The sequence below is a fragment of the Littorina saxatilis genome, linkage group LG14 (assembly GCF_037325665.1).
Source record: "Littorina saxatilis isolate snail1 linkage group LG14, US_GU_Lsax_2.0, whole genome shotgun sequence".
NCBI lineage: Eukaryota > Metazoa > Mollusca > Gastropoda > Littorinimorpha > Littorinidae > Littorina > Littorina saxatilis.
The window spans coordinates 35,636,325-35,649,912 of record NC_090258.1 but is presented as its reverse complement, the minus strand read 5'-3'; the positions used below and the strand labels follow the sequence as shown (position 1 = coordinate 35,649,912).

Sequence of the window (13,588 nt, the reverse complement as noted above, 5' to 3'; positions counted from 1 at the left end):
GTAACTGAGTGCACAAAGCACAAGGAATCAAAGGCCAGTAAAACAGGGTTGAGAATTTTAGAGCTAACTTAATAGCCCTACAAAAACTGCTATGGGTACGCAAAGGTTACGTTACAGCAGCCAGACCCCATCACAAACAGCTACTCAACATTTCACTGGTGTGCTGTCCAACGTACAGTACCAAAAACGTGGAGCTACTGTAAATAGCTCACGCATTGGCAGGGAGACAACTCCATAAATGCAGAGTAACTGCCTGTGGCAAAGGGGGATTACTGTGTCACCCTGTCACATTTGGTTATCATTTTACGGAAGCAAGTGATTACCTTGTGACAAGTCTTTTGCCAAAGCTGAAACAGCATGAAAGTGTCACTGCATACATTTAAATGTTCCATCATGTTTTTGTGTTGTTTGTGGAGGGTAGGGGTTGCAGAATGAGAAATTATAAAACATTTTTCATTTTTTCTCTGAGGGTATTTTACAATTTTCGTGTTGGAATAATGGAGAGAGAGAGAGTCACAGAGAGAGAGAAGGAGAGTTTAATTGTGAAACAACTTTTTCGTCAATTTGAATCTGTGATTAATTCTTATTTACATAATGGACAATTTTTGAAAATAACTCTGTCAGTATTATCAGCGGCCTGGAGGAGTAGGAGCCCCTGTACCGCAGTCAGTTTTTTCTCAACACCCGGAACGTGTTACACACATTCGGAGCACGCTCGACGCCTCCGACACGCTGTATCCCGGAATTGGGACGAACAACCAACTTTGATGTGTATGCCGTGCAGCGCTAGCACTATATGATACGCTTATCTTTCGAAAATCAGCGTTCACGAGTTCATTGAAGTTCAGAATTTGTTGTGGAAAGGATCACTAGCATGTATCACAACTTGATCGAGGCCATGTGAGTTTGGCTTGAGGTCACGTGAGTTTATGAAAACACACTTCCAGTGATCAGCAAGCCATCCGTGGCGATTCGTGGCTCCGATGATCATATTTTTGAAAGAAAATGGTATATCTAGCGCACGCCGCAAATCATACACATCACAGTCAGTCGCTCGTCCCGATCGCAGGATAGAGCCGATCGGAAGTGTGGAACGTGTGAAAAATCTGACTGCAGTAAAGGGGCTCCTACTCCTCCAGACCGGCAAAAATCCTGACAGAGTTATTTCCAGAAAACGTCTATTGGATGAGTGTGTGATTTTTTTTTAGGAAGAAGTGCGTCGTCATTTTAACTGCCCGACACTAGAGGGTGCTGAACTGGAGGATCAGGGTATTGACGGGACTGCCATCACACACTGGGAAAAGCGTGTGTTTGAAGTTAGTTCTCTGTTTATGTATTTTGTTGAAAGAGATCCTTATCTTATGGCCAGATTTGTCCTTGTTGTATTCTTTAGATACACAGAATCTCACAGTATTTTAATCTGACTTTAAATACTTCTATATCTTGTTGAAAAAAACCCCACAATTCTGCATGAAGTAAGCTTTGAAAAAACACACAATTCTGCATGAATTAAGCTTTGTTTTACTCGTCATAGCTACCGGTTGTTGTTATGTGTGGGATTGGTGCTCTGGAGTTTTGAATGAGTCAAACTTGGATTAGTTTAAGTGCTTACGACCTTCCTGTTCTTTAATTTTGCGTTCACAATGGAAAGACAATCAAATCAAGTCTGAAAAAAACCCACACACTTGCAACACTGATTAAATTACATATTCTTACGCAACTCACATAGATAGCAGCATTAACTTCAGTTAAAGTGCTAGGACACTGAACTACGCTTCACCCCAAAGGGGAAGCAACCCCCTAAAAAAGAACGGCATTGACCTATAACCCAAGCTATACAAGAGTCGAGGTCATACCGTCACGTGACCTATCACGCGTGACTCGACCGCCGCCTATGTTAGAAACTCACTCCTACTTCAGCCACCAAGTAGCTCGGACGCTTTTCACACTACGCTGCAGGCTTTTAGCCTACTGTCTTCTGGACAGTGTTTCACCCCGTCTACAGGTCCCTGCTTCTCATGCACAAGTTTGGGTGAGCTCGTTCTAATTTATTTGCTTTTGCTTGCGTTTCTTTCTTTCTCCGTTGTTCGGTCTGATTGTTGTTTATCAATATCATAACTCAGACTGGTTTTTGTCAGCAATGGCTGACAAGGAGAATTAGAAACCACAGACTAGTCAGTAGCTGCTGAGGTTTCTCCTTTTACGTTTCGCATAAAGAGAAAGGCAAAGGCACTACCATTTCCGTTCTTGACCCAGCTTCTCTAACTTTTGCGTCTGTTAAATAACCTTGTATGGTTGAAAACGACGTTAAACAACATATAAAGAAGAAAGAAAGAATGTCTGTAAATTTTGGACCCTATGAATCCAATCATGCCAGTGCTGAAGCAGGTTAAATTTAGGTTACTTCAGCCAAGGCAAACGCAGTGGGAAAGAGATTACTTGTGTTAAAGATAGTTTGCTTCCCTTTTTGAGATGTTTTCGACCCATATGTATAACATGTTGCCATTCGTCGAGTTTGCGCTCGCTCCCGGCGGGAGTGGGCGACGCAGTTTGTTGTCACGCATCGAGGTTCCGCCTTCATGCACAGTCTCTTCGGCTGACGTGCACGCAGAGGAGTGTGTTTACTTCATACGAGGAGCGTTCACGCTCTACAGGTTAGATTCTAAATACGGGAAGCCGTCATACTTACTCTAGTAGCTTCTGAGAGAAGTGCGAGTAAGTGCATTTTCTGTCTGGTTTTTGCCTTAGACATCTCTTTGGAGAAAGACTGATCTATAGCGCTTAGGTTTAATTCAAAATTTCTGACAAATAAGCAGAAACAGGAGTAACCAGATCCGATAATACAATTCTACCAATTTGCAATATTTTGGCTCTGCTAGAGCCATATTTAACCAATTGTACATTTCGAGCTTAAATATATTTCTGACTCGCTTGACTAGTGGCCCCCTTCATCCCCTCCTTCCTCGTCCTGATATGGCTCTGCGTAGTCGGCTGGACGTTAAGCAACAAATAAACAAACTGATCTGTTTAGATCACCAGAACAAAGGCTTTTGTTTATTTCCATCAACACTTCTAGAGGCAATGATTTAGTGAAGTCAACTTTTAGCTAAATGGACTGCCACATTGATTAGGCATGCCTACAGTGGTGGCAGGGAAAAAGGGGGGGGGGGGGGGGGCAGTCAGTCCTCCCTTTTCAGGCAGCACGGGCTCAAGAGGTCAGAGTGTATAGGCCTCTTCTTTATCTGTTCTCAAGTCTGAGAGACTTACATAAGTCATGAATGCAGCTTATTGACCGTTCAAGGACGTAGTCATGAGTTTTCTATCGGCGGGGTATTTTAAGTACCCGCTGTTTTAATACACATCTACTATACATCTTATGCAGAAGATGTCTTTTTATGTGTTCCTGGGAACGTATCTGGTGCTCGGCAGAACAGTAATTTCGGTCTGCCAGCTATTGTAGCTACAGGCCAGATACTTGCAAGATGTTAACTATGAGTTCATTTGCCCACCACCTAAATTAGCAATCTGCTATCTATGTGAGTTGCGTAAGAATATGTAATTTAATATAAAATTTCAAAAATAAATTTTGATTTAATTAATATACTTACCAACTCACATATTGGATTCCCTCCCAGCCTGCCCCGCAAATTTTTTAAGGGGTTATATGTTTCAATACGGAATGAGTTTCACCGGTATACATCCTGCGCAGGCGCAGTACACCGGTTGTGTAAATAATCACCAAGGACCATGCCTTATATGGCATACGGTTTTTGTTTCAGAGTTATTTCCCCACGTTGCCATGTAAGAGTGCTTCCATGTCTTATCACAAAACGAAGTTATTGCTTAGGGTTTCCCTAAAAATGAACAGATCACTTCAGTAGGAGTGAGTTTCTAACATAGGCGGCGGTCGAGTCACGCGTGATAGGTCACGTGACGGTATGACCTCGACTCTTGTATAGCTTGGGTTATAGGTCAATGCCGTTCTTTTTTAGGGGGTTGCTTCCCCTTTGGGGTGAAGCGTAGTTCAGTGTCCTAGCACTTTAACTGAAGTTAATGCTATCTATGTGAGTTGGTAAGTATATTAATTAAATCAAAATTTATTTTTGAAATTTTATATTATTACACTTACAACACACTGATTATGGCACAATTTGTCAAAGGTCTTATCTTTTTAGCAGTGTATTTTCAGATGTTTTTGGTCTGCAAACAGGTTGTTATGTACAGAAACAAAGCAGTTTGAAATGAGGGCAGCATACTGACATATGACAGATGTTTCTGTGCAGGTTACATTCAACTTTATTATTTGGTATTGGTTACCAGGTGGTAATTGTCAGCTTTATTTACGTCTCGAAGCTTGAACGTTGGGTGATGTTTTAACATGTGAAAAACAAAACTAACTTCAACTTCTCTCTGGGTTTTTTTTTTCAGAATGAAGCAATGACGGGCACGTACACTCAGAATTCTGTCATCTCACGCATCACACTGGCCATGATGGAAGACACAGGGTTAGTTTCTCTTGCAGCATTTAGAGACTCCCCTTCCCTTGTGTCAGTATACGTGTCTGCGTCTCTATGCCCCTGTGTGTCAGGGAATTCCTGCACTTAATTGATAACAAGGTACAAATTGGTAGGCTTACTTACTTACTGATCCCGTAACCCGCCAAGGTCGTAGGGGCACTGCACTGATGAGTGCTGCACCAGCTGTCTCTACCTCTGCTGGTTGTGAGCAAAATTGGTAGGCAGGACACTAGAAAACTGTGGTCGGTTAATCTGATATTATGGACAAACAAGTGATGAAAAGGCTTTACGAACAAGGAAAGTGTTGCTGCTGTCCATCTGACTGTGTGGTACTTATATTATGTTTCATGGTACAAAGCAGGCTGTGTGATATTAATGCACTGTGTTTCATGGCACACCTGGTACAATGCAGACTGTGTGATATTAATGCACTGTGTTTCATGGCACAGCTGGTACAAAGCAGACTGTGTGATATTAATGCACTGTGTTTCATGGCACACCTGGTACAATGCAGACTGTGTGATGTTAATGCACTGTGTTTCATGGCACACCTGGTACAATGCAGACTGTGTGATATTAATGCACTGTGAGACAAAAAACCGAGGTCCCTTCGTGTACACTACATTGGGGTGTGCACGTTAAAGATCCCAAGGGTCTTTCCTGGCAAAATTGTATAGGCATAGATAAAAATGTCCACCAAAATACCCGTGTGACTTGGAATAATAGGCCGTGAAAAGTAGGATATGCGCCGAAATGGCTGCGATCTGCTGGCCGATGTGAATGCTAGATGTATTGTGTAAAAAAATTCCATCTCACACGGCATAAATAAATCCCTGCGCCTTGAATATGTGCGCGATATAAATTGCATAAAAATAAAAATAAAAAATAAAAATAAATCCCTGCACTTACAACTGTACCCACGGAATACGCGCGATATAAGCCTCATATTGATTGATTGATTGATGTTTCATGGCACAGCTGGTACAAAGCAGGCTGTGTGATATTAATGCACTGTGTTTCATGGCACACCTGGTACAATGCAGACTGTGTGATATTAATGCACTGTGTTTCATGGCACACCTGGTACAATGCAGACTGTGTGATATTAATGCACTTTATCCTACATACGTGAGAGAGACACTCGTGAGATAATAATCGTTCAAATCACACGTGTGTATATCATGTAAATGAGGTCATGTCAAGCAAGTCTGGCAGGGACCTGTTTTTCCACTGCTTATGATGCCAAAGTCACCGAGAAAAACGTCATAGAAAAAAAAATTGCGCTCGCTAATTACCCTCGATGAATTTTTAGAATTAACACGTCACGCCACACTTTCAGAGTGACGTTTCTTTACTTTGACGTAATAGATTGCACGAGGCTTTAGAAGAGATCGAGGTTCCAAAACAAGCCTCTTCAAGTTAGCTGCCTCGACTGCAGGACATTTTCAGCAAAATACATGTAAGTACAGAATGTAGGATAAACAGAATACTACATGGCTTGCTGTGTCGTACCAGATTTACACTCGTTGCTTTTTCAAATAGTGAACAGCTCGCTTTCGTTCGCAGTTCAATATTTAAAAAAAAAACTCGTGTAAATCTGGTACGACACAGCAAGCCATGTAGTATTCTCTATGTGTTTCATGGCACAGCTGGTACAAGGCAGACCGTGTGATACTTACATTGTGTTTCATGGCACAGCTGGTACAAGGCAGACTGTGTGATACTTACATTGTGTTTCATGGCACAGCTGGTACAAAGCAGACTGTGTGATACTTACATTGTGTTTCATGGCACAGCTGGTACAAGGCAGACTGTGTGATACTTACATTGTGTTTCATGGCACAGCTGGTACAAAGCAGACTGTGTGATACTTACATTGTGTTTCATGGCACAGCTGGTACAAGGCTGACTTCAGCAAGGCGGGTGACTATGAGTGGGGGCGAGGCCTGGGCTGCGACTTCGTCACCACCAGCTGTTTCCACTGGATATCAACACGACTTGCCAGGTAGAACGTTTGTTGCAGGGGTTCTTGTTGAGTCTCACTGTTTCTCAAAGACATTGACGTGTGGGCAGTGAGATGGAAGGTAGCAAATTTGATTTAAGTGACAGTTACAAGTATCTTCTGATGATTCTGGAAGCCTGTCGCACGAAGTAGTGTTGGTTTTCTTTGTTGCTGTTTCCACAACAAACCTTTTTTAAGGGACTGGGTTGTTATCCCAGTGCCCCACCCCCAACCTGTAGGACCTGTGGATTGTTCTTTGTCAGACCTCTACCCTTTCATCTGTCCAGCTTGGGTGGCCCTACCAGGAGACGAATATCTCGTCTGCATAGCTCTATCGACCTCGTCAAAGGTGGAAATCCATCGGGCACCCATTGTAGGTGGTCTAGATGGGAAAGTGAAAGTTGGCACGGTGGAAAGGGGAGAGGGTTGAAGGAGCTGCACAAATATATGTTATTTACAAATTAAGAGCACAATATCACTCCAAGGGAAAACGAATGTGCACGAGAATATCCTCTTTGAATCAGAAAGTATGTTTAAATAGAAAAAAAAAAAAAAGCACAGTGTTTTCATAATTCTATGCCTGGTGTGAAACAACAGAGTGCAGAAAATGACAGCATTCAAAAGCCTATGATGTTGCAATACAGTTTTTGTGTTTGTTGATGAAAATGTCTCTTTCAAGTGAAAGCGCTATGGTGTTTGTGACAGGAACGAGAGCATCTACCCGTACTGCCGGCGTGTGAAGCGGGGCGGGCTGTGGACGGACTGCACTCACAACAGACACGCTGTGGCGCTGTGCAACCTGGTGGAATACAGTGCAGAGCTGCCTGCACAGTACCAGGTACCAGTGCCTCCTCTACCCGCCACTATGCAACCCTTTGCTTAACTCTTCACAATTCCGCCACTTTTACTGCATAACTGAAGACACTGTAAAGCTGCATGTGTTTGAAGGGCACAATGGCCTAGTGAATAAGACGCCAACCTTTTAAGTGGAAGGTCGTGGGTTCGAATCCCGGCCGGTCGCGCCTGGTTTAGGGTGGAGATTTTTCCAATCTCCCAGGTCAACTTATGTGCAGACCTGCTAGTGCCCTATCCCCCTTTGTGTGTACATGCAAGCACAAGACTAAGTGCGCACGGAAAAGATGCTGTAATCCATGTCAGACTTTGGTGGGTTACAGAAACATGGAAATACCCAGCATGCCTACCCCTCTTTCGGGGTATGGCTGCCTAAATAGCGGGGTAAAAACAGTCTTGCACGTAAAAGCCGTTAACCTTCTATGTTAAATAAATCCTTCATCTTGTGTGTGTGTGTCTGTTTGTCTGTCTGTCTGTGACAGTATTTCAGTGAGAATCAGCTGGATGGTGTGGCGCCAGGGCAGGAGAAGAAATTTGGAGGCTCGGTCATGCTGGCCGACTACTGCCCCTATCTACAGGTAGGTCACCTCTTAGCTTCAGTAGTCTTCACTTCGTCCAACGCTTCAAGCCAGTAGTCTTGTTTTTCATTGAGTAATGATTAAGGTAATTCAGAAATATATACACCGTCAGTTCAGTTTTACTGCGCTCATGTTATGATAGTTTCAGTTAAACCCAGTAAAAAAACAGGAAAAGGGTCTGTAAATTAAGCAGGATTGTATTGTTAACACTCTGGATTGTATTGTTAACACTCTGGATTGTATTGTCAACACTCTGGATTGTATTGTTAACACTCTGGATTGTATTGTCAACACTCTGGATTGTATTGTTAACACTCTGGATTGTATTGTTAACACTCTGGATTGTATTGTTAACACTCTGGATTGTATTGTTAACACTCTGGATTGTATTGTCAAGACTGCATAAGTTTCATTTTTAATTTTGCATTCTGCCATCTCTGAAATTTAAGGGTATTTTCACACAACACATTCAGCTGCCAATTCATTTGTGCAATGGTGCCCAGTAAAGTTGTTTATTATTATTATTATTATTATTATTATTATAAAGTTGTTTCTGTGTCTTCTTTTTCCTCAGGAGTTCTCATGGACAAGTGAGGGTAAAACAATGCGGGGGTCTAGCTGTATCACAGAAGCCAACACACTCAGTGAGTTGTCCTTGTCATCTCATGTATTCTCTATGTGCACTCTGTTCAAAGATGAAACGTATTGAGAGGAGCTACAGCATTTTTGACTCACCTGAGTAATTGGTGAGTATTAGGATTCATATGTGTCAGGCCGTTCGTTTGTCAGTCGGTCCGTCGTTCTGTCCGTCCGTGGACAAAAACCTTAACGTTGAGGTTATCTCCAAAGTTTTTGAAGCTAAACCTCTGAAACTTTGCACACTTTTAGGGTTTGATGACCTCATGAAGTGATCCCAGTTTGGTTGACCCTCGTCAAATGTTGGGGTCACAGCGGGGTCATGTTCATTTTTCCTAAAAACTTAACGTTGAGGTTATCTCAGATGTTTTTGAAGCTAGAGCTTTGAAATTTTGAACACTTCAAGGATTTGATAATCTACTTGCCAATACCCTAGTTTGGTTGAACCCCGTCACATTTTGGGGTCACAGCGGAGTCATGTTTGTAAAAGGTGTTGGTAATCAGCAGACATGAACAACATTTGGCTTGTTTTCATCAAATTAGAGTCCCAGCATAAAAATGTTTGCTGGAAAAGATGTTTGCCACTGAAAATGTCCACTGAGCTATAAAGGATATAAGTCTTGACCTCATCAAGCTCTGATGGCATTGTTTGATTTGGTCAGTCTTGGCTAGACTATTGGCGATGACATTATGTTATGATGTCATAGTGTCAGAAATGTGTCGGAGTACACATGTATGTTTTGTCTTGGCCAGCAAAAATTATTTTGGTCAAGAAAATTGGTTTAAACAGTATTTTATTCATAAACACACACATGATAATACAACAACATGAAAATTATGGTTCTTGTAAATAAAAATCACTTTTTACATTTAGTCAAGCAAGGTTTGACTAAATGTTTTAACATAGAGGGGGAATCGAGACGAGGGTCGTGGTGTGTGTGTGTGTGTGTGTGTATATAGATCAGTTCCCAGAAAACTTCAGGACCGATCTTCATGAAACTTCACATGAGAGTTCCTGGGTATAATATCCAGGGGTGGGACTTTTCCGCGGATTTCCGCGGACACAACTTACGAATTCCGCTGGAGTAATCTATTTTTCCGCGTCCCATTTCATCACAGTATCTATAACTTGTTGACTGAATGATATGGAGAGAAGTGAAGATGGAACAGAACACTGGAGGCTTGAGAGTTAAATTGTGCTGACTGAAAACTCCTGATAGCTAATAGTCATTTTGAGCTTCAATGCATTGGATCATACTATTGCCAGTATTGGAGTAAGTGTGCACCATTACAATGTTACCATTAATTGTTGTGTGAAAGTGGTTTTTGAGTCACTTGAGAAAAAGTGACTCTATGTAATCGGTCAGTGTTAGTCTGTCCGGCCGGCCGGCCGGCCGTCCGGCCGGCCGTCTGGCCGGCCGGCCGTCCGTAGACACCACCTTAACGTTGGACTTTTCTCGGAAACTATCAAAGCGATCCGGCTCATATTTTGTTTAGTCGTGACCTCCAATGACCTCTACACTTTAACGATGGTTTCGTTGACCTTTGACCTTTTTCAAGGTCACAGGTCAGCGTCAAAGGAAAAATTAGACATTTTATATCTTTGACAAAGTTCATCGGATGTGATTGAAACTTTGTAGGATTATTCTTTACATCAAAGTATTTACATCTGTAGCCTTTTACGAACGTTATCAGAAAAACAAGGGAGATAACTAGCCTTTTCTGTTCGGCAACACACAACTTAACGTTGGGCTTTTCTCGGAAACTATAAAAGTGACCGGGCTCAAATTTTATGTGAACGTGACTCCCAGTGACCTCTACACTTTGACGTCTGCTTTGGTGACCTTTGACCTTTTTCAAGGTCACAGGTATGTCTTGAAGGAAAAAAATTGAAATATCATATCTCTGAAACTATTCATCGGATTTGATTCAAACTTTATAGGATTATTCTTTACATCAAATTATTTACATCTGTATTGTGTTGTGAATAGCAATTTCTTCCTGTCCATCTGATGCCTCATATAATATTCAGAACTGCGAAAGTGACTCGATCGAGCGTTTGCTCTTCTTGTTTTGTTTGGTTGGGTGTGTGTTTTTTGTGGGGTTTTTTTTTGGGGGGGAGTGAGGAGAATGTCTTTTTTACCTGATCCAAACGAGTTGAATTTTAGTCTCGGAATGCACCAGATTGCACAGATTTTAATGTACCATTTAAAAAAATTTCAACCCCCCTAGACAAAAAGGATTTCCTCTTTTTTCATCACAAGAGAGTCCCAACCATTTTTTTCTTTTTTCATATAAATGTCTTCGATGACGTCATATCCGGCATTTAGTGAAACTTGAGGCGGCACTGTCACGCCTTCATTTTTGAACCAAATTGGTTGAAATGTTGGTCAAGTAATCTTCTACGAAGCCCGGACTTTGGTATTGCATTTCAGCGTGGAGGCTTAAAAATTAATTGATGAGTTTGCTCATTAAAGTTGTCATTAAAATGAAATTGTCGCAAACAGATTCAAAATTGATTCCATCGTATTCTTCATCAAATTTTGAATCTAAAAATATATACATATGTTATGTTTACTCTTAAAATGTGATCACAATTAACGAAAATAGGTTAATTAATACTACGATTAAAATGTAAGAAATCGATTCAAAAATGGTTTCATCTTGTTCTTTATCATTTCCTGATTCCAAAACCATATAGATATAATATGTTTTATTCAAAACAAGCTCAGAAAGTTAAACAGAATACAAAAAAGCGCGCTTTCCTGCTTACCGCAGTAGTCGCTATTGCGCTATTCTGCGTCGTCAATTTCACTTCGTGTTGCATGGGAAAACTGCCGCGGGGATTGACGTACGAAGCTGTATTGTCTCGGTTAAAAAAAAATGCAGTGCGTTCAGTTTCATTCTGTGATTTCAACAGCTTGACTAAATGCAGTAATTTCGCATTATGCGATTTGTTTGAAAATGTAGAGGATGTGCGCACAAAGGGGGATAAGGCACTAGTGGTGGGAAGGGGGTCAGGGTGCTGCAAGTTTGTTTAGGTGGGGTATTCTCAGGGTTCTATTACTGAATGGATTGATACAGGTGATATTAGGATCCATTTTCTGTCAATAAGTCAGATGTGAATGTTCTCTTGAACATTATTTTGTGAAGCTGTTACTGCATTTTTTTATTTTTTTTATTTTAAATGGGGAAGGGGGGGGGGGGGGTGTAATACACAGTGGAATCCTCCTTTTAAGACCTAAAAAAGGAGAAAATCATGTCTTAAAAAAGGAGTCTTACAATGGGGGTAAACTTTCAGAGTTATTGAATAGAAAATCTGAGAAACCTGGGTCTTGAATGGGCTAATCAGGGGGTGGGGGTTTTAAAAGGGAGGGGAGTTTTCTATTGTATAGGATGGTCGGGGGGAGGGATAAGAAAGGAGGGAGTTCTATTGGATGGGGAGGGGGGAAGGTCTTAAAGGGGAGGGAGTTCTATTGGATGGGGAGGGGGGAAGGTCTTAAAGGGGAGGGAGTACGTCTTATTTTGGGGGAGAGGGGCAGGGTTCTAAAAAAAGGGGGTGTTGTAATTGGAAATGACGTAGGAGAGTCATGTGAGCATTTGCTTTTCTTGTTACATTTACATCATGTGTAATCAAATCTCGGACTGTGACACAGCTGTGCAATGGTCATGAAAGTGCAATTTTAGACAGTTCTTAGTGAGCTGCCCTTTGCTCAGAGAAGATGGAGTCATGGATATTTACTGTAATTTTACCTTTCGTTGTCTGACTGAGAAGCACTCCAAAAAGTGTCTTCAAACAGCATTATAGCATCAGTACTGAATCAAATATCCATTTATCTTTTCAGATCGTAAAATCAATTTTTTTGGCGAGTACTATGGTGAAAGCTCCAGATGCTTCAAACATCATGGTCAGTGGGTTTTGTACAAATGTGACCGAGGTCACACACCCCAGCACAGCGGCAGTGGCTGCTACAAGGTAATGCGGGCTTTGTCATGTTTGTTTTCATTTTTGACGCATTGGAAGGTTGGACGAAGCTTAAACTGCCTACATATTGGTTAAACTTTAAATACACACAAAAATGCACATGCATCCCCCCCCCTTTCTGCACATACACTTTTATCAGTGGAACTCCTTGCCTCTCAGACATTTAATACTTCTGGCTGATGAACTCTCTCTCTCTCTCTCTCTCTCTCTCTCTCTGTGGATGCAAAAAAAAAAAGTAAAAAAATCGTTCTTCTATTACCTTGAAAAATACAGATTTATCTTATCTCTCTCTACTCTGACTCCCCCCCTCCCCCCCCATCTCTCTCTCCTCTGACCCCCCCCCCCCCCCCCCCATCTCTCTCTCTCTCATCTCCTTCGCCTTCATCTAGATTTGTAAACATGTGTATGGGATTTGTGTACATTCAGACATTTGTGTATGTTGTACTGCAGGTGAGTTGTGATGAGACAACAGGCCTGTCGGTGTTGGTAGCCAATCGTTCCTACCAGTGTTACTACAAGGGCTACATACATCAAGTCAACTTCCTACAGAGCAGTGGCTATCTGCACAGCGGCTCCATCGTCTGCCCAGCATGCACCGAGATCTGTCCCGTGAGTATTCACATTCACTAACCTCTCACTGCTAATTTGATGTTATCCGTAATTGGAAGCGATTGAGAAACACGAAACAGCCAAAGTCAGCACCTGTGACGTATTCCCCACAATCTACACCAAGTGGGGCATCCAGATCCAGAAGAAAGGATATGCATGTGCACACAGAAAACTTTGTTTTTGTTTTCTTGGTGTTCAAAATGTACAATTAAAAGAAATTGCTGACAGCTCTTGGTTTTATGGCAGCATTGTCCACCGATTATACATTTGCAAACAGAAACAGCATTTTTTATCAGAACTGAGACTGAAGTATTGTCTCATCTCTTTTTGAAGTAAAATTTTCCAGTGGCTCTTGCTTAACATTTCTGCAAAACAGAACCGTCTGATTGCAGAGTCCCTTCTTTGCCCT

At 41.7% G+C, this 13,588-nt stretch overlaps 1 protein-coding gene across 1 annotated transcript in view; it reads left to right on the top strand.

Annotated features, from left to right (window-relative positions):
- Positions 1-13,588, top strand: part of LOC138947653 (leishmanolysin-like peptidase) — a 35,538-nt gene that overhangs the window by 17,365 nt on the left and 4,585 nt on the right. The window contains exons 8-15 of the mRNA XM_070319176.1: positions 1,209-1,316; positions 4,429-4,505; positions 6,412-6,522; positions 7,225-7,357; positions 7,854-7,949; positions 8,524-8,593; positions 12,431-12,561; positions 13,021-13,179. Coding sequence (XP_070175277.1) covers positions 1,209-1,316; positions 4,429-4,505; positions 6,412-6,522; positions 7,225-7,357; positions 7,854-7,949; positions 8,524-8,593; positions 12,431-12,561; positions 13,021-13,179 — 885 coding nt within the window. The remainder of the gene's footprint in view (positions 1-1,208; positions 1,317-4,428; positions 4,506-6,411; positions 6,523-7,224; positions 7,358-7,853; positions 7,950-8,523; positions 8,594-12,430; positions 12,562-13,020; positions 13,180-13,588) is intronic.